At 53.9% G+C, this 24,395-nt stretch overlaps 1 protein-coding gene across 1 annotated transcript; it reads left to right on the forward strand.

Annotated features, from left to right (window-relative positions):
- Positions 1 to 5,202: 5,202 nt before the first annotated feature.
- On the forward strand, positions 5,203 to 23,805 carry LOC128113957 (uncharacterized). Its single transcript, XM_052743805.1, is given in 13 exon segments — positions 5,203 to 5,356; positions 5,359 to 5,407; positions 5,942 to 5,948; positions 9,089 to 9,203; positions 10,119 to 10,258; positions 10,890 to 11,055; positions 11,287 to 11,367; positions 11,370 to 11,615; positions 13,199 to 13,461; positions 16,243 to 16,357; positions 17,615 to 17,775; positions 18,079 to 18,253; positions 22,838 to 23,805. Coding segments are annotated over 13 exon segments (1,935 nt in total). The 3' UTR covers positions 23,101 to 23,805.
- The last annotated feature ends 590 nt before the right edge of the window (positions 23,806 to 24,395 follow it).

A 24,395-nucleotide genomic window follows, 5' to 3' on the forward strand; every position in this document is an offset into this window, starting at 1 on the left:
AGATCAGCATCAGGTGTGGCTGCTTATTTGGCTGGAGTCTTCCTGGAAATCACTCCTCGGCTTCCCACGTCCTCACTGCTAATCACAGTAGGCGGGACATCCTGAGAGATCGACCTCTCAGAGAGATAAAGAGCCATATAGACCTGTACCTTCTGCCCCACTCAGAACATTCTCCCACAGTACCACTATAAGGACACCTCCAGGAGCCCCTCACAACCTTGCCTGCAACTCAACCCTTGGCCACTTGCTTCTATTAGGGGCCCACTTGATGGCCCCTCCTCTGTCCACCCTTTCTCCTACAGGACACATGCCTGGGAAGGCGGGCCTCATCCTCTCCCCTTGGTTCCTGTTTGGAAAGTGTCCATTCACTTCTGTGCGGATCTGTTGAGTCATAAGTGAAGCCTATGTTGGACGGTCGGGTGGGAGGCCTGTCCCTTCCTTTATTTCTGTCAGTCGGAAGGAAGGAGGCCTGCGCCCGGTTACTCTGGCTTCTCTGTTCCTTGTACACGGTTGATCTTTTTGTTTTTCTCCGGTTAGTTCAGCTTCAGACAACCCTTTATCACCCCCGGATGTGAGGCCTCGCTCTGCGGTCTGGCCTGCCCGGCCATTTTACAGTTATCATTAATTGATTTTGCCCTCCTCCCTGGGGAAGCACAAATTGGCTCTGCCCATTAGTAACAGTAATTCCCTGAAAGGGGTTATAAATCATACCTCGTGTCTAGCCCTCACTCGCAGAGGAGCCGTGCCCACACAGGGAATGCTGGGCCAGGAGGTGGGATGTGTGTGAGGATTCTACCGTCCAGCAAGATCTCTTCAAAACACAGCCAAAGGCTGACCGGTTACAGCAGGTACAGGACACTCAGTCTGTACGTGTGGAAGGAATGGAGAGAAGTGGGGGTGGGGAGGAAGAAAGGGAGGGCAGAGCCTGTGAGTATTCCTGGGGTGTGTGTGAACAAACGTCTGTTCACTTCAGATAGGGCATGGACTGTGGACCTCAAAACTGACTCCCCGAAGTCCAGCTTGGGGCACCAATGACCAGTGAGCTGATCAGGTTACTTCAAGGATCACGGGCGGGCGACTCGAGGGTGGCTGCACAATGAGAAACTCAGCCCAGCATGGGGGGCAGCCTTCAGAAGATGCACCAGGGTGGCTGTCTGCACAACTGGAAGGCATCTCCACTGAAGAGTCTCTCTCTCCGGCAAGCATTTACTGCCATGTAGTAATCTCTGGGGGGGGGGGGGGGGGGGGGGGGGGAGGGGCTTGGGACTCCTGTAACTTTCTGAGCTCCCTGCGTCTTGTGAACCCCTCCTCCCTCAGGAAGGCCTTGGGAAGGGGGGGGGCTCTTCAACTACAGCTCTGGAGGCTGTGCAGCCCCGGATGGCTGGAGTCCTCTGGTTGTCAACAGGTGAGCTTTTGACCCTGTACATGCTGGGCTTCCCCAGAGTAAAGGAAAGGGGTTAGGAACTCCCTGGCCTCTCAGGGAAAGCCCGGCCCTTGCTCAAGGGCAGGACTCAATGATTCAGGAAGCTGCTTGGCCACCAGCACTTATTGGCCCCACATCTCCAGAACTATGAGAAAAAGCCAAACAAGAGTAAGCATTGTGGCTTCAGAAATCTCTGAGTGTCTCGGAAAACCAGGAGCAGCAGGGAGGGTTTCAGGAAGATGAAGATGGCTCCTCAGCTCACGGCAGCTGTTTTTGCTCTTAATGCCAGGCAGTCATGCCCCTGCCTCACCTCACTCCAGCAATGCCTTGTGCTCTGTGTCGGGCCCTGCAGAGGGGGACAGCCCCTGTTACTCTCTCGTGTACTTGTTCATTATTAAAATTCCCCTGACCTCAGTTTTTTGTAAGATTCCACCGATATGCACCAATGGGCCATCCTCTCTTTATTGCAGAAGCAATGCTGGTTATTGTCTGACAGGCTGGCCACAGCACCTCCCGCCATAGCTGCTCCCAAGCGATGAGCATGTCTGTGATGCCTGAACCCCCTGGAGAGGGAAATATATACATAAATTATAAATAAATATATACACATATATATTAAGAGACTGCAAAAGATCTGAATTAAAGGTATGTCTTCCCAATTTAAAGATATAGATTAGAAATGGATCTTCATACTTCAAATTAAGCAAAAATCCCTCACCAGTATATCTCATTTTTGAGTTTTATTTAATTCCAGATACAGTCAGGTTGACAACCAAGAACACCCACCACAGTCCCATGTCTTTTATATGAACTGTCCAGAATAGGGGATCCATTAGGGACAGAGAGCAGGTTCCCGTCGGCTAAGGGATGTGGCTTGGGTGAAGGGGGCGATAGCTGGTGAGTGACAGCGTTCCTCTTTGAAGCCACAATTGAGAGCGGTGGTGGTGGTGGTTGCGAAGCTCTGGGATCCATCACAAACCGTGCGGGTGGTCAGGGTTGACAGGATCTAGACTCACCTGGAAGACAAACCTCTGCGTGGGTCTGTGAGGGAGTTTCTAGGCTGAGTTTATGGAGGTGGGAAGACTCCCACTCAGTGTGAGCAGCACCACCCCATGGAGTCCCAGACTGAACAAAAAAAGGAAGAGGGCAAGCTGAGCACCAGCACTCACCTCTCTCTGCTTCCTGACTGCGGAGCCCATGTGGCCACCCGCCTCACACTCCTGCCACCATGCCGTCCCTTGCCATGGCAGACTGCACCCCAACTTGGAGCACAGGCTCCCTTCTTTGAGTGGCTTTTGTTGGGTGTTTTCATAGCAATGAGGAGATTAATCAACACACGTGGTAGCGCCCACTTTCAATATGGGAGTGGGGGGAAAAGGAGCTCAGAGAAGTATGCCCACCGTGTTATTCACAACTAAGACCTGAACAAACAGATAAATGAGCATAGGACATGTGCACATACACACAGTGGAATTCTACTAGACCATAAAGAAAAGTCAGGGCACTGGCAGGAAACTGTGGACCTGGAAATTATCATGTTAACTGAGATAGGCCAGATTCAGAAGGCAAATGCTACGTGTGTGTGTGTATGTGTGTGTGTGTGTGTGTGTGTGTGTGTGTGTGTGTGTGTGTGTGTGTGTGTGAGAGAGAGAGAGAGAGAGAGAGAGAGAGAGAGAGAGACCTTGAGAAAGGAAATCTCTTAAAAGGAGTTATGTCGAGGAGGAGGGTAACGGAATGCAAGAGACATGAAAGGGAAGGGTGTCACCGTGTCAGGAGAAGGAGCTGACTGCAGGGGTGGGGTGTGATGGTTATTTTTATCAACACAGCACAACCTAGAATCACCCAGGGAGAGTCTTAATGAGGAATTTTAGGTCAGCTGGGTGGTGGACACATCCCTGGGGGATTGTCTTGACTGCTGATTGGTGCAGGCAGACCCAGCCTGTGGTGAGTGGCACCCCTTCCCAGGCAGGTGTCCTGAACAGTCTGAGGGACCGAGCAAGCCAGGCCCTGTGTGTTTATTCTCTTTCGGCTCTTACCTGTAAATGTGACTCGGTGCTCAGGTTCCTCTTAACATCCCCCCATGATGGTCTGCAACCTGGAACGGGGAGCCAAACAAATCCCTTTCCCTCCAAGTTCCCTGTCAGGGTGTTTTATCACAGTGACAGAAATTAAATTAGAGCAGTGGGGAGGGCAGTGAGGAGAGATGAAGAAGAACGAAGTATAACGATGGATAAAAAGAAGCTACAGATAAAATTGCCACAATGAACCCCATTACTTCATAAGCCGACTTTTAAAATTAATGAAAATAAATCAATTTACTAAAATAATAATAGGAGAACATACCCACCAAGCAAACCTGCCCCTGAAGAGACGGGCAGGCAAACAGACCTGTGGAGATGTGAGGGTTTTTTTTTAATATTTTGTCTTTTATAATAAAATTTACTTAGCTCAAAATATAAGCAAATGTATCTAGGGAGATAAGTGCTCAGCAGTTAAGAGCACTCCCTGCTCTAAAAGAGGACTCAAGTGTAGTTCCCAGCACCCGAGGTCTGGTGGCTCACAATGAAAACAAGACAGCTCCACACAAGCAGAAGGCATCAGCGCTGGCATTGTGCTGAGTGCCACGGACACCAAAAGACACACAGACGTGGCTCCATTGGTAGACTGTTTGCATAGCACACACAAAGCTGTGGGTCAAGGCCCCAGCATTCCATAACCCAAGCATGGCAGTACACACCTGTAATCCCATCCCAAGAGAGGTAGAAACCAGGAGGATCAGTTCAAGGTTATCCTCCACTACATGCCTAGTCTGGGGCCAACCTGGGCTACATGAGACCTTGTCTCAACAGAAAAAAAAGAAGGGGGGCAAGAGAGATGATTCAGTGGTTAAAAGCCTAGCACACACACTCATGCACACACACACACACACACACACACACACACACACACACACATGCACACGCACATAAATAAAAATAAATCTTAAAAATCAGTAAGTAAATAAAGAAGTATATATCATGAGCAGCATGCTGGGTGAGCTATTATGTAATCTCTATGAAGCTTGGCATCTGCCACAAATGTGCACTGAAGCCCGTGACTCCACCTGTGAAGGACTAAGTCCCCAACAGCACCATGGGGCTGGAGACTCGCTTCTATCTTCTGTTTTCTCTACGTTCTTGAGCTCAGCATCCTCCAGGTAACCTGCTCCAGGGTCTCAAGCCAGGCTGACCACTGGCAGTCATGATGCCACCAGGGTCCCCAGGCATCAGCACCAACTGATACTGCTTCTGAGCAAGGATGTCATCTGCTGTTTCCTTTGCCACCCTGGTCACTCATCCTCAGGTTCCCCCAACAGACAGATCAACTCATCCTGCAAGCAAGGCTAATCCACACCCTCATGATACCTCCCAGGCTCTCATGTTCGAGGCTGGGGATCCTTCCCACGAGAGGAATCAGACCCAGCAGAGTGGACACCTGACCATATTTGTCCCACAGATATTCACACCAAGTTGGAAGCAGAGGATGAGGCCAGGTGAGCTCAGGAGAAGATGGTAGGCATCTCTGAGGGGCCCATGCACTTTGCTGCCTTGCTGCTGTGCACAGAAAAATAAGGTCCAGTAGGGGACGGTGGGCCTGTTTGCACACCACACTGTTCAAACAGACTCCCCTGCCGCAGACACCTGTGCGGTGGAGGACAGTGGGCAGTCGCAGGGGCTCTCACCTCGTCCCCCTTCTTCCCACAGCCACCCTGACATCTGCGGCAGGATCCTGGCCACACCATGCCCTGTGTTGGGCTCTGCAGCTGTTGGGGTGGCCAGGTACTGCCCTTGCTTGTGGCCTATGTCTGCTACCTGCTGCTTGGGGCCACCATCTTTCGGCCGCTGGAGAAAGAGGCAGCAGCTCAATCCAGGGACTGGTTCCAGCTGGAAAAGCTGTGCTTCTAGAGAAGTACAGCTGCCTGGACCAGCAGGCCAGCAGAAGTTTGTGCAGGTGAGGGAGTAAGGAAGGGTGGGACAGGAAGAGCGGAAGGTGGGTGGAGGGGGCCGATGGCAGGTGCAGAGCCACCGCCCAGAGGTTGAATCCTGTTTGGAGAGAGGGCGGTGGGAACTGGAGCCTGGTGAAACCCAGTCCAGAGCCTGACCCTCGACTACAGCTAGACCACTACATGGCCTTGATCAAATCACTTGTCCTAAGTGCTTCCCATCCAAATATGAGGATCTGAGTTGAATGCCCAGAACCCACATGAAAAATCCAGGTGTGGGGCAAGCGAGCCGGCTCAGCTGGCAAAGGAATTTTCCATCAAGCCTGAAGACCCGAGGTCAACCCAGAGCACATTTGTTAACCCAGCACTGGGTAGGCCAAGACAAGCAGATCCCTAAGGCTATCTGGCCAGCCTTGACAAATAGGCAAGCCCCACTCAAGCCAGTGAGAGAAACGGTCTCAGAAACATGGCAGAAGGCTGGAAGACAGCTTAGTGGGCAATAGGACTTTCTTTGGGGACCTGATTTGAATTCCCAGCACCCAGGTAAAACTCTGCTATGATGGCAAGTATATGTGACTCCAGCATTGGACAGGAAGGGAGTTGGGTCCCCCAAGAGCTCATTGGCCAGCCCAGGGGCATGCTTCCAGCTTGGTGAGAGACCCAAGGCGATGGGGTGGGAAGTGGTAGGAAGACACAGGCATCCCACTCAGGCCTCCTCTGAGCACACTCACACATTCAGAAATGTGCACCAGAGAGAGAAGAAGGGAAAGACGGGGCAGGGAGGGGGCGGGGAGGGAGAGGGGAGGAGAGAGACAGAGAGGAGAGGGGGAGGGAGAGAAAAGGAGAGAGAGGAGAGAGGGGGAGGGAGAGAGAAAGAGAGAGATTAAAGAAGGAAAACTAGAGCTGGAAAGATGGCTCCATAGTTAAGAGCAGTGGATGCTCTTCCGGAGGACGCGGGTTCAATTCCCTACCCACATGGTGGATCCAGGAGATCCTGTGAGCACCAGGCTCACATGTGGTACAAAGACATACATGCAGGAAAAATGTATATACACATAAAATAAAATAAATCTTTTTTTAAAGAAATAAGAAGGCTGATGGCTCTGAGGAGTGACACCTGCAGTTGACTTCTGACCTCCACATGTATATGCACACAACTGTCTGCACATACACAAGCATGTATTACACACACATACACAAGGGTGCTGTCTTTACTGCTGTCGAATGTCGAGCACAATCTCCCTGAGCTGTCACTTGATATACAGACACTCTAGAAATTTCCCCTCCCATACTCTCCAATTCTCAGGACTGATGCTTGTCTGCTGGCTCTCAGGGTGTGCTCCTGGGTGGAGACACAGATAAAGGTGAGGACCAACTGTCATACTAGACTCGCTCCCTCGCTGAGCTGGTGGACAATGGCCAAGCACATTGGCAGAGTGATAACTGGCCACTAGTGAGCGTCTCTGACATGCGTTGAGGGGTGGGGACCAGACCTCCGTTCCATTGTGGCTCCCCATCGTGGGGCTGAGCACACACAGGTGTTTTCTCCCAGCTGTCTACTGCGATCAGCATCTCCAACTTATAGGTGAGAGCTGAGGCCGAGGAGATGCAGGGTATGGACCAGGGCTCAGCCACTGGCTGAGGCAGAACTCACACCCATGCTTCTTGCCGGGGTGCCCTTTACTCTTCACTACACAAATTAGCACACACATTGGGGGCAGGGTACTGTCGAAAGTGAGAGTTCTCCAGGTAGTGTCCATGGACCACCACCACCACCAGCACCTCCACCACCACCACCAGCACCTCCACCACCACCAGCACCTCCACCACCACCACCACCAGCACCTCAACCACCACCACCACCACCACCAGCACCTCCACCACCACCACCAGCACCTCCACCACCACCAGCACCTCCACCACCATCACCACCAGCACCTCAACCACCACCACCACCACCACCAGCACCTCCACCACCACCACCAGCACCTCAACCACCACCAGCACCTCCACCACCACAGGTAGCACCTGAGAGCTTATTAGGAAATCAAGTTGCAGACCCACTCAGACCTGCTGACTCAGGGACTGAATGAGGTCACCAGGTGATGCTGAGGCCCGGAGACTTCTCTTGGAACTGAGAGCAGCTGATCTCCAAGATGAGATGTCAGCAGAGAGTGTTGCCCCTGATTTTCCAGGATCAGAGCATTCCTTACTCCATGCATATATTTTACTCAGTGATGGTGCTCATCTTCAGGTACCCCCACATCCCAGGAGTGAGCCAGAGACAGGGACACCTCAAGTCTTCTCCTGTCTCAGCCCTGGGCTGGAGGTGGAACCAGGAACGAGCAGTGGACAGACAGTGGTCAGGCTCAAACTGGTTCTGCAATTAAGGACAAGGATCTAGGTCTGACTGCAGACTAGAGGGACCAGTGTGTAGGACCAGGGACTCGATGGGAAACATATCCCTCAAAGTCCTCAGTCTCCTGACGGCAAACAGAGCCTGGAGGCAGAGAAATGCTGGAGTAACATTTGGAGGAAACCCAGTCCTGGAAACACACATGCTGAGCCATGAACACGGTGCTGAATGTAGTATTCAAACACGATTCCGTGAGGACACCTGTAGACCCGCCTCTTTCTCCTTCACCATTGGATTCTCAGAGACAAAGATGCCGCAGCCACTTGAGGCCACTCAGTCACGCTCAGAGCCCTTAGGGAGGCCAGAGCCCCTTCTCCACAGGACAGAGGGCCTAGAGGTGCAGAGGGAGAGTCAGAGACCTGGGAACATGCCGTCCCCAAGAGTGGGGTCTCCAGGGAAGGGACATGCTCTGAAATGTCTGGCCCAGCTCTCTGCATGTGTGGGAAAGAGGAAGATCTTAAGAAGCTAGTTCCTGCCCAAGTGAGAGCCAGGAGGCCTCCACCCAGCAAGTGGAAACCAGCTCCCACAGGAAGGGAGGCAGGAGTGGCAGCCATACTTCCATCCCCCCCTCCCCCGCACCCCTTTGGAGCACTGCCGGGGAACAAGAACGAGTTGGTGCCGCCCTGGAACAAGTTTCCAGTTAGAGGAAAGAGGGCCAGAATTGGGGAGAGGGAGCCCTGCCCTAGAAACACAAAACACAGACACACAAAGCATACACACCCGTGTAACACAGAGCATGGCACAGCACACTGACAACACACTACGTGTGCCCAGCCCACGTAGCCTCTCTCCTGGGTCCCTGATGTAACTTCTTCTGCAGGCGTGGACTATGCTCACTAGAGGGCGCTAGAGAGCAAAGCGGCCAGCTCCCTGGACGCCCAAAGCTCTCAGGCTCCCACCACATACCCAATGGGAGGGAAGCCCCAGACCCCACCTTCCCAAGCAGACCCTTCCAGAAGTATCCAACGTCAACCTCATCTTGTCCTAACTAATGTATATGTGTGTGTCATTTCTGTCACCAAAAGCATCTCCACACCTCCTCCTTAGGCCCCTGGCTCTCCACGCATCAGAGCACACACCTCAGTCAGCCTTGGCTACTCGGTCTTAGCCACTCAGAGATCATGTCCCCTTCTGTGAAATGGGAATGATGTTGTTTAAGAGACTTATTAAACGTAAGCTCACAAAAGCATCCTCCTGAGAGCTGCTTGGTGACAGCGGGCCTCAGCAATCGTTAGCCCCTCCCCTCCTGACCATGCCACCTCAACAGGTCGTCCGGGAAGCCTGGGTGAAAGGCATGAACCCCAAAGGCGACTCCGCCAACCCCTGCAACACGGACTTCGGAAGCAGTTTCTTCTTTGCAGACACGGTGGTCACCACCATAGGTAAAGGGGAGGAGAGAGAGGGGCGGGGAGGGAGAGGCCTCCTCAGGCCCCGCTCAGCCTGGGATCGCTTCCAAAAGCTATGGTTCGAGGATGTGGTTTATGCAGGTGGTGATGCAGGAAGCACAGATGGGGACATGGTGACACAGTAACAGAGGAAGGCAGTAAACCCTGCTGCTCCGGGCTGGGTTCACCTCCCCGGGTCCTCTGAGGGGCTGGGCAGAGCCCTTCCTCAGCACAGCTGCATGAAGGCAAGCATGGGTCCCTCTGTTGACTTCAGTCCTGGCTGGCAGAGAGCTGGTTCTGGTGTGTTAATGCTCCAACTCTGTGCACCTGGCCACAGACCAGAATGTCCTTTCAGAGAGATATAGTAAAGAGAGGTCATTTGTGCATAGGGGCAGCCCCTCAAAACTGCAGTGACATCCCAGTATCCCCAGGAGATGGGATATCAGCAGAAAGCCGACTCCACCCACCCCAGCCTCTCACACAGGCCTCCCTTCCATTCAGTTAAGCCACAATCCAATCACAAACACCTTCCTTGGCAATCCAGGAAGAGTGTTAGAATACGGGTTGGGGTATGAATTTAGATACAACCCAGGCTTGGCTTCCCAATTCACTAAAGAGGGATTGAATTACTATGATTACATAAGGCAAATGGGATAATTAAATAGAAACGACACAAAACATGATTCCCGGGCAGAAAGGCAGAGGGTGGCAGTCGGGAGGGCTTCATGGAGGCAGCATCATTGGAGAAGAGAATTCTGTAAGTAGAGATTGCTCTAGCAGAGGGTAGGATGAGTGCCACGGGAACTTCTTTTCCTCCCCCAGAGGTGATGGAGACAAGCCTCTGCTATAGCTGCTGTCTGAAGGCAGTTCTGATCTCTCTTCCCCTGATATGCACACTCCCTTGCCTGGCAGGCTATGGAGAACTGGCGCCCCACACAGAGATGGGGCAGGCCTTTTGTGTCTTCTGTGCCCTGCTAGGCATCTCACTTAGCGTGGTCTTCCTCAACCTGACCACATTGGACAGGTGGGAGGACCAGCTCAGGCATTCCCAGGTAGGATGGTATCTTCTGGAGCCCCTGGGACAGACAGCTGCAAATGTGGAGATGGGCTTGGGTGTATGAGGTTAAGGGCAGACACCCGAGAGTTCAGACAACCGCAAGGCTGAACAGGGAGACCATAGAAGAGTGATTCAGGCCGCACAGGGCATGACCTCAAAGTTCTCTGCAACACACGAGAGCACGGAGTTGACTTGCCAAAAGCTGAGGGCCAGATACTGGGTACGACTTCTCTGGGAGGATTGTGCCCAGGTGCCAGGTAGTTCTTTGGAGCAGAAGTTTGAATGTCATGTCTCCATGTTCATCATGGACTTCCAACATCCTTTTGCGTGGTTCAAAACAGTCTCTAGGCCACCCAGTGAGCCCTAGAGCTCACTGCCACAGAAGGACTAGGACATCTCGGTAATAGTTGCCTCATCCCAGATCTGAGTCCCTGAGAGAGCCTATGCAAGCGTAATCCTCAAGTTCAAAGGGGTCTTCCTCCTTGACCAATTAACACATCCCCTGCCCCGGGAGGCCTGACACAGGCTTATCACCCAACCCAGTCCACACCCAACTCTTCCCAGACCTTCCCCATATATTCCCAGACCCTTCCAAGTGTTCTCAAAGGCAGGCCCACCCTTTGCAGCTCCTGCAGATCCTGGGCCTTGCTCTGTTCCTGACCCTGGGGACCCTGGTCATCCTCATCTTCCCACGCATGTTATTCAGCCATGTGGAGGGCTGGAGCTTTCGCGAAGACTTCTACTTTGCCTTCATCACCCTCAGCACCATTGACTTCGGGGACTACGTTGTCGGTGAGAATGAGATAATTAGGTACCCTGGTGGGCACTCACTAGAACCTGGGGTACATGGAGGTACCAGCAGAGGCTGGTTATCTCTGGGACCCTTGTGGATTCTTGGTGGTATCCTCAGAAGTCTCTGCTTTTTCTGTCACTGGCCCTTCTTACGAGGACCAGGGAGAGAACACCCCATGGAATCTGGGGTTGGCTGTGCCCTCAGACACCAGCCATCACCTTCCCTGGCAGGCACAGACCCCAGCAAGCATTACATCACCATGTACCGGAGTCTGGCAGCTGTATGGATCCTCCTAGGGCTGGCATGGCTGCCAGTGTCCTCAGCCTGGGGTTCCTGCTTCTGCACAGATGCCCCCGTCTCTGGCTGCTCATCAGAGGCCTGGACCTCAAGGATGAAGGAGACCCTGACCCTGACCCCAGACCTCAGGAAATCCCCAAGTGTTCCAGCCACCCATCCTGCCTCACCACCACCAAGCCCACGTCATCCCCTGCCCTTCCTCTCCAACCCACACACTTCCCACAAAGGGTGGTCAGTAATTCTCCAAAGAGAATGGAGACAGGTGTGCCTACACAGTAATTTAAGGGAGATGCAGAGACAAAATTCAGAGATTTATGTGGGTGAATATTTGCATGCTGGCCTCAGAGCCCCTTTCCCTGGTCCCCCAAAGAGGACCCAGAAAAACCTACATCATCGCCACCTTCACACACCAGCAGTCCTTAGACTGTGAGCAAAGATGGAGCTGGTTCTTTCGTTAGTTGCTACATACACACTCGGCCCTCAACCAGTCCCCACTTTGCGCCAGGCCTGCACCAGGTCTGGGGACATGACAGTAACTGTCCCTACCCCTGCTGCGTCTTCAGTCTGGAAGGACTGGACACATGGAGAGGCAGCCCCAGTGCCTCACCCCCAGAGCATTGACTGACTGGAACAAAACGGGAGAGAACGAGAGTTCAGGGCGGTGGCTGGGGGATCGGAGCTGGGCACACACCCAGGGACACAGTTGGTGCACACAGGAAACCGCCCTCGGGAGGCTCACAGCTGCAGGACTCTGAACTCAGAGGCTGCCTGTCAGCACTCTCCTGCTCTCCTGGGCCACAAGTGAAAAGGTTTTTCCCCCAACAAGGCTTGGGATCTCTTCTGGGTGTCCCACTACCACTTTCCTGAAAATGACCCATGGGGCATTCCTGGTCCTCACTACTCCTCTTGAGAAACTGAAGGGGCAGCAGACCCCAGGAGCCTTACAGAATAAGTTTCCAGGGCCTAGGCTCCCATGGGAACACACTCTCCATCTGCACCTGATCCTTCTGCCAGATTTCAGCACCATGGGCCAGAAGGGAGGAGAGGCTGGCCCATCTGCCTCTACGCCCAGTATTAAAAGGATTAGGAGCTAGCTCTTCCTTGAGTGTCCTCTCTCCCCAGCTGCAAGGAGGTTTCTAAGTGTCTGTGTGTTTGCAGCATTGGGGGAGTCCAGGAGGTTGAGGGGAGCCCCTGGGAAGAACCCACTCCCGTGGAGACATTCTCTACCCCCACCCCGGACTTATAGCCCCTCAGGAAAAGACTGAAATCTGAAGGCCTCCATCAGCTCTATACATGCTGGCCCTGCCTCTGCTCTGGGTGAATGGGAACTCAGAGACCTCCTCCGGAGCAGCAAGGATGAGCCTGGGGTCACATGTTCTTGCCTCCCATACACACAGACAAAGCCTAGCGGGGGCCTTTTTCTTGGAGAGCACCTACTGTAGGGGAACCTAGTGTGGTGCTGACCGCGCAGGCACTTGGAGGAAGCCCCTGGTCTCACAACTTAGACAGGAGCCCTGTGACAATAAACTTTGAAGTTTCTCTTCCACACTGGATTGCAGGAGTCCTTCTTCCCTCTGAAGGGAAGCACTGAGCGGGGCAGGCAGGGGTCCGGGTCCTTCCCTCCCCTCGCCTGTGACTACCTGGAAGCCCTTCCTGTTCCCCTAATGTTGAGGTGGGCACTCCAACTCTCTGGCGAGTTATTTTTTTGTCACTGGGATTGGATCCTAGAGGGTGGGCAGGGCTGCACTCCTCCTCGGAGGAAAGCAGGCCACCGGCAAGCAGGCGTTTGCTTAGAGAAAAGCCCCTCCCGGCCTTTCCTGCCCTTTCCCGGTTCCTGTCTACCAGAGCGCTCCTGGGCTCTGGCCTCTCCACCATGTGCGGACCGCGATCTCCTAAGGCACCCTGTTGGGCCCGGGGCTGTCGGGGTACCAGGCACAGGGCTCCTCTTGCTCACCTACCTGGCTTACTTGGTGCTGGGCACCGGTGTATTCTGGGCACTGGAAGGTCCTGCGGCCCGGAACTCCAGCCGCATCTTCCAGCGCGACAAGTGGATGCTACTACAGAACTTCACGTGTCTGGACGGCCCATCGCTGGACCTGCTGATACAGGTTAGGGGACTAGTGGAGCCAGCCTGGGAAAGAAGGGGTGGGGTGGGTGCGAAGGGGCGGGAGCTCACAGCAGGGATGAAGAGTGCTCTGGCCGGCAAAGCGCTGGGCATGGTTATCCCTTAGAGAGGTGGAGTAGACAGGCTTGGGAAAAACAGGGTTGTGAGGTTGGGGGTGGGTAACCACGGGGATGGGCTGGACCCAGTGGAAAGCGGCTCTGTCTTTAAGGTAGTGAGAGGGCAGTACTAGCCCTGTAGGAAGACCCTTCTAGAACACACCATAAGGAATACAGAGGAGCGCTTCCCTGGGTCACAAGCTGCAAGGCTGTCCGATGGGGTCATCATGGGGACAGGTAGCATTTGGTCTGGTCAGCCTTGTGTGGGGTTTACAGAAACAAAGGGCCAAGGATGAAAGGCCACACCTAGTCTTTCAAAGGACAGGGGAGGAGCAAATACCTTGGGGGCGTGGCCAGACTCTAAGGAGGAACCTGACCTGGTGGGAGCATGGAACTTGGGAGAAAGGGCGCAGCCTATGCCTTTGGGTAAAACAGGGCTCAAGTACGCTTGTCTGGGCCGGGCCCAGAGCAAAGGCAAGAGGGAGCTGAGAGTTAGGGGACTTGGACTGGACCCAGGGCTAAGGTCACCTTACCTGAAACATTGGCACATTAAGAGCAGACACCCTCCCCACCTGCAGTCCAGGCAGGGATGAAAAAGGGGCAGAGCAGGGGAGAGTGCAGAGGTCACTGAGTCAGAGGCTCCTCAGAGGATGGGGATGCTGCAGGGTCTGCAGGCAGGAGGTGGCTCATCCTGGCAGGGCTTCCCCTGGAGAGCTCTTCCTGGCCCCCGTGGACCAAGGGGCTGGCAGCTGAGCAAATCAGCATTTGCATTACTATTTTACTCCACATCCCTCCCTCAAGTGCAGGGACAGAGCTTAGACCCACAGGCCTCAGTGCAGAATCCTCACTCTCCTGCGATGGTTCCATTACAGAGTGGGGCAGGACCTTTGTCCCCAAGCCCTTAAACTGAAGCCAAATCCCCTTTGGGGAGAGAAAATTGTTGGAGTGGGGCAGAAGGGATGATGAGTGGAGGTGAAATTCCAACCTCTGGACAGGCCGGTCGGGCTGGGCCTGTCTGACCATCACCAGCAAATGCTCCTGTTGCAACCCTCCCCTTGCCCAGCCCCGCCTCACATGTCTCACTAGCAGATACTACCATCCCCATTAGGAGATGAACCGTGGCTCCACTTAGAGATGAAGCAAGGCCCAGAGAGATTTAATATCGACGCAAGGCTGCACAGCCAAGAGCGGAGGCTGTCAATCACCTGGAGGCTGCTTTTGTGTAGCCCTGTGTACCTGGATGCTTCTCAGAATCCCATGATTTTATGTCCAGGGCACAGTATGAGCTGCCAGCCTCTGCTCCTGCTGCCCTGCCTTCTGAAAGCCTTCTCAGTGGGAAGACCCTCCGAGGAAGCCCAGCTGAAGTGACACTCCCCCACGAAGCCCCATCATCTCTGTGTTCCCACAGTGTGGTATCCCTAAGAAGACAGCAACTGTTCACCACTGTTAGTGTTCCATTTCACAGATGAGGAAACTGAGGTGTGAAGAAACTGAGGACCTCCTCCTACACAGTCTCCTTCATACCCGAAACAGTCACGATGGCCCCATATCAGCGTTAGCTCAGTTCTCCTGTCCCACTGGAGACCGAGGTCATGTCTGTCTTCTGGCAACATCTGCCTATTGCTTCCTGCAAGAGTAGGACTGAGCTAGACAGCAAATGAGTAGTTAAGCCTGTGAGATAGCCTAGAACCTGGCTCTAGGATAAGGAGGAGAAGGGGTTGTCCCCATGATCTCTGCCTCTGCCCCAAACAGACTTGGAATAAGGAGGGAGATATTGTGTGAGTTTTTCTGGGGACACATGTGTTGCGGTAGCGCCTGCGCTACCAGCACCCGTTCACCAAGTCCGAGCGAGGGGCTGTGGATTAAAAAATAGAGACAAGAAACAGCGAGTCATTCGCCACAGCCGAATGCCAAATGCCGTTTATTGAAAGAGTGAGGAAACCTTAAATACAGGCTTACAGCACAATGGGGGATCCCCGGAGGGCAGAAGTTCGCTACCCAATGTTCTACATTCTTGCATCTAAGCTGTTTACACCAATATGCAGGATACACAAACAAGGAACCTCCGGTGAGTGTTCAGGAAGAAGGAAACCCGCATGGAATCAGCATAGGGAGGACATCTGGTCAAGGTTGGCAAGCAGGCAATAGCTTGCTCAAAATGGGAGGGCCAGGGCCCTACACGCATGAAAAAGTCTTTTCAAGTCAGATAGGGTACCAATGATTGACCAAAGAAACAATCCCGCCCACTTCTAGCTGGGTGAACCAGTGAGTTATTGGGGTTACTAGAAGGAATGTGGGTGACTGAAAGCAGCCACATCACAGAAACGTTCACCCCAACAGGAGTGACACCTCACATCCCTAGAGCTCACTGCACAACTTGTAGGCAGCTCTTCTGAAGAGTCCCCTCTCCTCAGCAGTTGTTATGTGAAATTTAACTTGGGGCAGGGGCTTGTGACTGCTGTAGCTTTCTGAGCCTGCAAGTCATGGGAGCTTCTCTCCTCTCTTCAGGAGGAAGGGTATCACTTTGCAGAAACTGTCTATACAACATGAGGCCCCTGTAAAAGTGTGGGTGTAGGTGTGGCTATAGACTGGGTGTGGGCATGTCTTGGGGTGCAGGGGCCCAGTCTCCCCTCCCAAGATCCTGTTGATCACTGCAGCATCTCCCCCAGGGCATCATCCAAGCATACAAAGATGGGACCTACCTCCTGGACAATACTGCCAGCATGGGGCGCTGGGAGTTTGTGGGCTCTTTCTTCTTTTCCGTGTCCACCATCACCACCATCGGTAAGGGCAGCATGGGGACAAGCTGGTGGGGGTTGGAAGGTAGCCTCACCCTGAGGGGCCAGTGGTGGCATTCTAGAGAGTGTCATAGGGTGTCACCCCTGTAAAGCAGTCATATCTGCAAGCACACTCCCACACTCCTGCAGGCAGTATCTCATGCCTCAGGACCTGTGGACTTGGTTTCTGAATTTCATCAGACACCAGGGGAACTGTATGCATATTCCAGTTTGGGGACTGATGCCCTAGAGGACTTTGGTCACCCAGCCCAGCCCCATAGACCCTCCCAGCCCACCAGCACCTCTCAGTCCCTATCACTATCCTCCAGACACATTTCCCCTCCAGAGCCGGGCTGAGGTGGAACTTGTCTTGAAAGCACCTGAAGCTGTTGTGTGGAAACAGTGTGCACAGAAAGCCTTGGATCCCAGGAAACATTTCTGGTCGGCTGCTCTGGTGCCCTTGTCCTCTGCATCACCTGCATGACCCAGGACTGTCCACCGGGTGGCAGGCTCACACCACTGAAGGCTCAGGCTCCATCTTCCCTCTTCCCTGACCAGCATCCTTTTGAGCCTGGTCTTCTCTTCCCAGCTCCCACCACCCCACCCCACCCCACCTCACCCCCACCCCCCCACCCCACCCCCCCAACACACCTCCAGAACACCCACCTCTACTGGAGCCATGACTGATCTCAGCACTTGAGAGGTGGAGGCAAGCGGATCAGGAGCTCAAGGTTACATAAAAAGTTTGAGGCCAGCCTGGGCAACACAAAACCTTGTTTGAACACAAACAAAATAAAACAGGAGTGGAAAGGGGGTGGAAGATCCAGAGAAAGAGACCTCTGAGGTTCTCAGGCCAGATGCCCTCATGGTAATCTTCCATCATGAGTCATCCCACTCAGCCGGGTACCCACTCAAAGCTCAGGGGTTCACCTTCCCACCTGCAGTATGTCCCCACTGTGGCCTCTCATTACACCAATGCCAGTGAATGCCTGCAGCCCGTTTTAAGATCCAGAAAGCAGGCTCAGACAGACCAAGGCCTTTGACCAGGTTCCCACAGTCTTGCAGGGGTCAGAGCCCAAGAAGTGGAGCCAGAGAGCTCCACTGGCCACCTGTGCCCTGATGTGCCAGTCCCGCTCTATCTCACCATCATGGGTAGGCAACCAGCTGCCCTCCCCCCAGTGTGGGAGTGGAACAGGAGGGCCACAGCGACTATGCCCAGAGCTGGGGGAAGGGTCCCCTTAAATACCCCTCCCTCCTGCATCAGGCTACGGCAACCTGAGCCCAGAGACCATGGCTGCCCGTCTCTTCTGCATATTCTTTGCTCTCGTGGGGATTCCGCTCAACCTGGTGGTGCTCAACCGGCTGGGCCATCTTATGCAGCGAGGGGTGCACCGATGTGTCCAACGGCTTGGGGGCAGCTGGCAGGTGAGACTGCAGGACCCTGGACGAGTCAGCTCCAGATGGGGGACTGTGGTGGAAATGGAGTGCGGAGCCAGAAGGAGTGGGATCAGGAAGATGAAGTGGGTGGTAAGGTTGTGGGAGCAAAGCCCAGAAGAGGGTCTTTGATCGTTAAGGTGTCCATGGTGGGCGCAAGAAGGCTGGGAGGACTCAAAGCCACCAAGGCTTTTGGAAGGAAATGTGGGGGGACACAAAGCTGGAGAGGTGGGCGTGGGGCATCCCCTTCCTGCTGCTCAGGACAGAGCCACAGACCGTTGCTGTGTGCTGCAGGACCCCGCGCAGGCGCGGTGGCTGGCGGGCTCGGTGGCGCTGCTCTGGGGCCTTCTGCTCTTTCTGTTACTGCCTCCACTTCTCTTCTCCCACATGGAAGGCTGGAGCTACGTGGAGAGCTTCTACTTCGCCTTCATCACACTCAGCACGGTGGGCTTCGGCGACTACGTGATCGGTGAGTGGCCCTGGGCTGAAGAGGGGGTGACCCAGTTGCCCGGACCTCCCAGGCAGGCCTGGGAGTGCGCTGCGGGTGACTGGTGTCTCATGTGGGTGGCTTGGTGGGCCTGGGGCACCGCTTTCCACCTAAGTAGGCTCTGCCCTTTCCCAGGGTGGTGGGTTGTGATTTCTCAGGTCCTGCCTGCCAGTGTGGAGCTGTCGTCCAGAGCTACGGGCTTAATCAGCGACCTAGAGGGCCACACAGCCCTCGGACCTCCCTCACTTCCATGCATCCCGTTCCCACCCACCCAACCCGGGCGAGGACCCTGGTGAAACAATCAGGGAACTCAGAGCACTCAGTCTCCCTTGGGCCTCAGGAGGAAATGACAGCCAATATAAGCCTGCCAGGAAGGCCTGGAATGGGGTCCCTTAGTGCTGTCCCCTGGGCCGTGCAGGCACCGCAGAGATGCTGATTTTGCAGGAGACAGTGGAGGCAAGTGTGAGGAAGGTGTCAATGGAGGAACAGTGGCTCCAGGCAGCCTCGGCATCTCTCTGTCTCTGTCTGCCTCTGTCTGTCTGCCTGTCCGTCTGTCTGTCTGTCTCTCTCTGTCTCTCTCTCTCTCTCTCTCTCTCTCTGTCTCTCTCTCTCTCTCTCTCTCTCTCTCTCTCTCTCTTCTGCTGGCACTGAAAAGATCCAAGAGTAAAGGCCACAGGTTTCTTCACTACCCGGGGCAGCCTTGGCCATGGCTCTGGGATGAGGACGGAGTGTCATGATAACTTTCTCCTGGGCTGGGGGCTGGGGGACTAAACATCCCTCCCCACTCTTTCTAAGGTCTCAATAAGAAACCAAAGTTTGCTTCCACCAAAGCTCCCCTCGGGGAGTCCTTGGATTTATTGAGCACGGGTGAGGGTCACAGGCAGGAGCATGGGTGACACTAAAGTATCTGTCCTGGAAGGTTTTCATCCAGCACGGATGGCGACCTCTCCATGGCTACAAAGACGAAGCCCCTCCCCTAGTCCTCCCCAGCCTACGTACTCTCACCCTCCGAGACACCCTGGACCACATGCAGTTAGGGCAGAGTTGCATGCAACTGGCTGGAAGGAGTGGCTGGATGCTCGGGTGAGGGTCCGACGGCTCACCCCACCACCCCTTCTGAGAGAGAAGGTCGTCAGTCCACAAGATCAGCAGTCCAGCTGTGACCACCTTTTGCAAGTGGGTCCAGCTGATCCATGAAGATGGTGGCAGTTTGGCTCAGAGGACAGTCCTATACAATGGGGACCTCCCCATACTCCTTCAGGGGACTGTTGAGACAAGACGACAAATCACTCACTCAGCCAGCAACTCAGAGTGAGTGTCACCCCGTAAGACCAAGCCATTTGCCTGAGACAGCTCAGGGAGATACAACTCCTAATCTGTTTCTTCCCCAAATTCAAGCTAGTCCTAGAACCCTCTCTGGGCCCCAGTATCCCTAACCGTAAAGTAAAGGATCCAGCTTTGGGCTTGCTGGGGGCTCCATCACTGCTTTCTGGCCTTTGGGTTCAAGGTCCTCTGCCTTAGGCCTCTTCTCCCCTGAGGGGAGGGTCTCATATCAGGGCCTTGCTATCCCAGCCTGGTCTTCTCCAACCTGTGGCTCAGGAAGAACCGACTTGGACAGATTCTTCCAAATGGGTCAGATGCCTACCTCCATCCCCATAGTGGGGACATGTGTCTGGGGAGAGCTGCAGCCATCAACATGGCGGTCCAGGCTTGCCTCCCTCGGCTCAGGAGACACTCCTGGAAGCTGTCTTCTCTTCTGCTGTTTCCCCCGTCAGGCCTGGACTGTTGCATAAAGCTGCATGGGTTGGGCCCTGCCCAGCCCTGAAGGGTTCCCATCCACACAGCATAACGAGGCTTGGCATTCAGGGGGTCATGCGCCCTCTAGTCTCTTCCCTTGGCACTTCAGGTCATATACCATGCCTAGCTTTTTTGAAAACCTTCAGGGTTTCCCACAGTCTTAGGGTAGAACTCAAATTATACAACTAAACACAGGTGTGTGGTTAACCCTGCTGTCCCAGTGCTTAAGAAAGCAGAGACAGGAGGATCTAAGTTTAAAGACGGGTCTACATTAGAAGACACCGTCTCAAAATCAAGCTAGTTCTCCAACTAGGCAGTATTCTCTGGACATGGGCACGCTGGAAATAGGAGGAAAGGCATCAGTCAGCCTCCAGGAAGGACAGAGACATGGCATAACCTGTCTGACTACAGGAGTGAGGTTGCCACCAGGGTCTCTGCCCAGGAAGCTGCTCTGTGAATGGGCAGGACAGTCTGCTTGGCCTCCTGTTCTGAAGCTCCCTGCCCTGAGCTCAGTCCAAAGTCCTGGAGGCCAGAAGGGCTGCTGGGAGAACAGAGCTGCATGCTGAGGTCCTTGAAGCTGCTCATTACTTCTGTACCTTTGCACACAGAGGGCCCCTGGCTCCTTCATCTGCAAGGCCTCTGGCTTAGGCCCATGGAGAAACTGAGGCCTGGAGAAGGGCAGGGAGGTGCCTAAGGCCAACCACACTTGTTCTGAAAACCTGCACACCTCTTCTCCAAATCTCAGCTCTCCTGGTCCTTTAGAGATAGAGCAACTGCTTTCTTGGGTGGAAATGCTGACCCCATAAACACACACACACACACACACACACACACACACACACACACACACGCACGCGCACGCGCACGCACGCACGCGCGCACACACACACACACACACACACACACACACACACACACACAGCTGGTCGTGGGATGTCATTTTCCCTACTTGAAGCCAGTAGTCAGAGTCACCCAAAGCCCAGCCACAAGCTCCTCCCTCATCCCCAGTTGTATTAGCTGCTCAGCTACCAACTCCTGTGCCAAAAATTAAACCAAGGGGAGAAAGGGCCCCCGGCTTCTGTGCCCAGGAGCAACAGCTCCACTGATCTCATTTGGAACCCAGAGGAAGCAAACTATCGGTCTCAAAACTCTATCAACTTAATGCTGGCTGCCAGCCAGGGCCCACGACACAGGCCAGGTCTGAAGTGAGGTCAACGGGACCGGATGGAGGATGGCCCAAGGCAGGACCGGCTGTGAGATCTGCCTACTAGGAGCACTGTGAACGTGCTCCCGGTCAGATGAGGAAGGCAGGCCAGGTCCCTGGGAAGGCAGGCCAGGTCCCTGGGAAGCAGACAGAAGGGGAACATGCTGCAGAGCAGGCTTCGGTCCCTTTCCTCGGCCACCAACTGACCCAGTATGTCAGGGCATCCAGGGCCAGCCACAGCGTACTGCTCCAGTCTGGGAGTGTTCTGCACCTGGGGCTTTAGGCTGCGTGACTCTAGAGACAGTTGGGAAAGGCTTCTCCTGTGAGCCAAGAGAGCAGCTCCCAGCAAAGACACCCGGGCTTCAACAGTGTGACGGGGAGCCAGGCTCTTCTCCAGGAGGACATCTGAGCAAACACGTAAAGAGGAGTGGGAAAGAACAGGTCAAGAGCAGCTGAAAGAAGAGCCATGGGGAGCTGAGGGAACCGCCAGTACCAGGGTCCTGAGAAACGGGGAAGGATGGGAACGACAGAGGGGCATGCTGGAGAAGTTAAGCAGGCCTGGAAGTCCGGTCTTAGCTGGTTTCTAAAGCGGGGTGGGGCAGTGGGGGAACTGCCTTCCCTTGTCACAGGTGCAGGGTGCTCAGAGGGCACTCACAGCCGCTAGGAACTGAGGCGGGACACTCTCCAGCTGCCTCATACTTCTTTCTAAACTCCCTGGCTCCCACAACCCGCCCCATTTCAGCCTAGACAATAATGAGACTGATGGGATGGGGCTGTAGTACAGTGGGAAGAGCATCCCATGAGGTCCTGGGCTTGATCCCAACACCACAAAACTGGGTGTGGTGCCACACACCTATAATCCCAGCATTCCAGAGGCAGAGGCAAGGAGGATCAGAAGTTCAAGGCCAAATAGGACTACATGAGATCCTGTCTCACAAATAACTAAACAGAGGTTGGAGAGGTGGCTTGGGGGTGAAGAGCCCTGACTGCTCTTGCAGAGGACATGGGTTCAGTTTCCAGCACCCATATGGTGGCTCACAACCATCTGTAACTCCAGTTCTGGGGGATCAGATACTCTTTTCTGACCTCCCCAGGCACCAGGAATGCACACAGTGCATAGACATACGTGTAGGCAAAACATTCATACATATAAAAATAAATTTTAAAAATATTTTTTTAATAAACACAAAATAAAAGCTGAACACAGAAAACAGAACAAGTAAAGACTCTCCTGGAGACTTGCAAAACTGTAGCCTCTGAGACACCCCAGAGATTTCAACTAACCAGACAAGGTGGGATTGGTCACCTGCCTTTACAGTAGTCTCTCAGGTGACCACCATGGAGCTTCCCTGGGAAGCTAGCTAGTTTGAGAAACTCTAGAAAAGGTTCATCTCCAGATATAAGGTGTCAGTTAATCCCAGAGGCTTCCTGGAATCTCAGACTGACAGCCACAGACTGGGAATGTCATGTCTGTGGGCGTCCTGCATTCCATTCGCCTTGTCAGTCACTCAGGCTTCCCAGTTTCTGTTCAGCTGCCACCTCCTCTGGCCTTGCCTTTTCCCCAGGGATGGACCCCTCTCGAAACTACCCAATATGGTACAAGAACATTGTCTCCCTATGGATCCTCTTCGGGATGGCCTGGCTGGCCCTGATCATCAAAATCATCCTGTCCCAGCTGGAGACGCCAGGGGACATGTGCACCTGCTCCCTACGCTGCTCCAAGGGCAACATCAAGTGCCGAAGCCGGAGGCGGGGCCAGGAAGGGGATCACGGGGTCCAGTCACCAGGCATCACATCTGGAACCTTCCACTCAGGTTATGCGACATGATGAGGACAGCTAGCTGTCTTCCAGGATTGCTGGATCTCTGATTTTAAGCATGGTTTTCTGTGCCTCCCAACTAGGTACAGGTAGAAGATTCAAGTTCATCCAATAGGCTGTGCAACAACTTATGGGATATGACTTTGGGAACGGAGTGTGCTCCTCTTTGCCTATTTCTTTCTTCTAGCCTTCTGTAATGCTGACATGGTGGCAAGAGGCCCGGCAGCCACATTGCACCATGAAGTAGAGGCCAGGATTGAGACTTGAAGCACAGTAGCAGAAGTAGCCTGGAGTCCTGGTCATCACAGAGTCACAACAAACCAGGACTGAACACTGCCTTGATTCATGTGAGAGCATTAGACATCATATTTGGAACTATTGCTTGGGTGTTTCTAGCACAGAGAAATTTAACTCTAAACGATGCACACATATCCATAAACAGACACAATGGAGGCTAGAACCCACAGAGAGAAACAATGCCAGCCCCAGGTGAGCTTGCCCAGGATGAGTGGAGGCATGCACAGAGGGCAGAGAAGATGCCGGACCTGCCATCCTTGGACCATCTAGAGGAGTCACGGGGTTTGCTAGTGAGTCCCAGGACTGATGCTGCCAGCAGGTGTATGAACCCAGACAGCTACTGGATGCTTCCTTGCCCTCTCAAAGTGAGCTGAGCAACAGCATCCTCCCCGGCCCCTGCTTCCTGACTGCATACACAACGTGACCAACCACCTCCTGTCACCACATCTTCTCACCCATGATGGGCTGTGTCCCCTAAAACTGCGCCAAATAAACCCTTCCTCTCTTAAGATGACTTTGTCATGTGTCTGTCCCCCAGTGAACAAATAGCCAATACAATCATGTATCAGAAGACTACAGAATTTAGTGCCAGAAAATACCATCACTTTTAACCAGGACGTTGAATTCAACCAGGCTTTAGTGGGGACAGGGCTGTCTCCGGGCATTAGTGGGTGGTTGGAAAGCCCAGCTTAGGATCATCTCCATACTCACTCCTGTATCTGGCATCAGATGGGGGCTGTTGACTGAGACCTTAGCGCACGTCTGTGTGGCCTCCTACTGTGACAACATGGAAGGGGCCTCTCGGGGTGAATGCTCTGAGAAAGAGGCTGTCCTGTCTCTTACAAGTCAGGCTGGGGACACGCAGTGACACCTTCTCACCATCTTCTCCTGTTCACATGCATACCATGTCCCAGGACGACAATGTGCTGACTCTGACATGCCTGTTTGCACACCTGCCATGTCCCATTACTGACAAGTGACAGCCTGGGCACACCTACTGTGCACCA

This window comes from Peromyscus californicus, unplaced genomic scaffold, assembly GCF_007827085.1.
Source record: "Peromyscus californicus insignis strain IS unplaced genomic scaffold, ASM782708v3 Scaffold_19__1_contigs__length_69161282, whole genome shotgun sequence".
Taxonomy (NCBI): domain Eukaryota; kingdom Metazoa; phylum Chordata; class Mammalia; order Rodentia; family Cricetidae; genus Peromyscus; species Peromyscus californicus.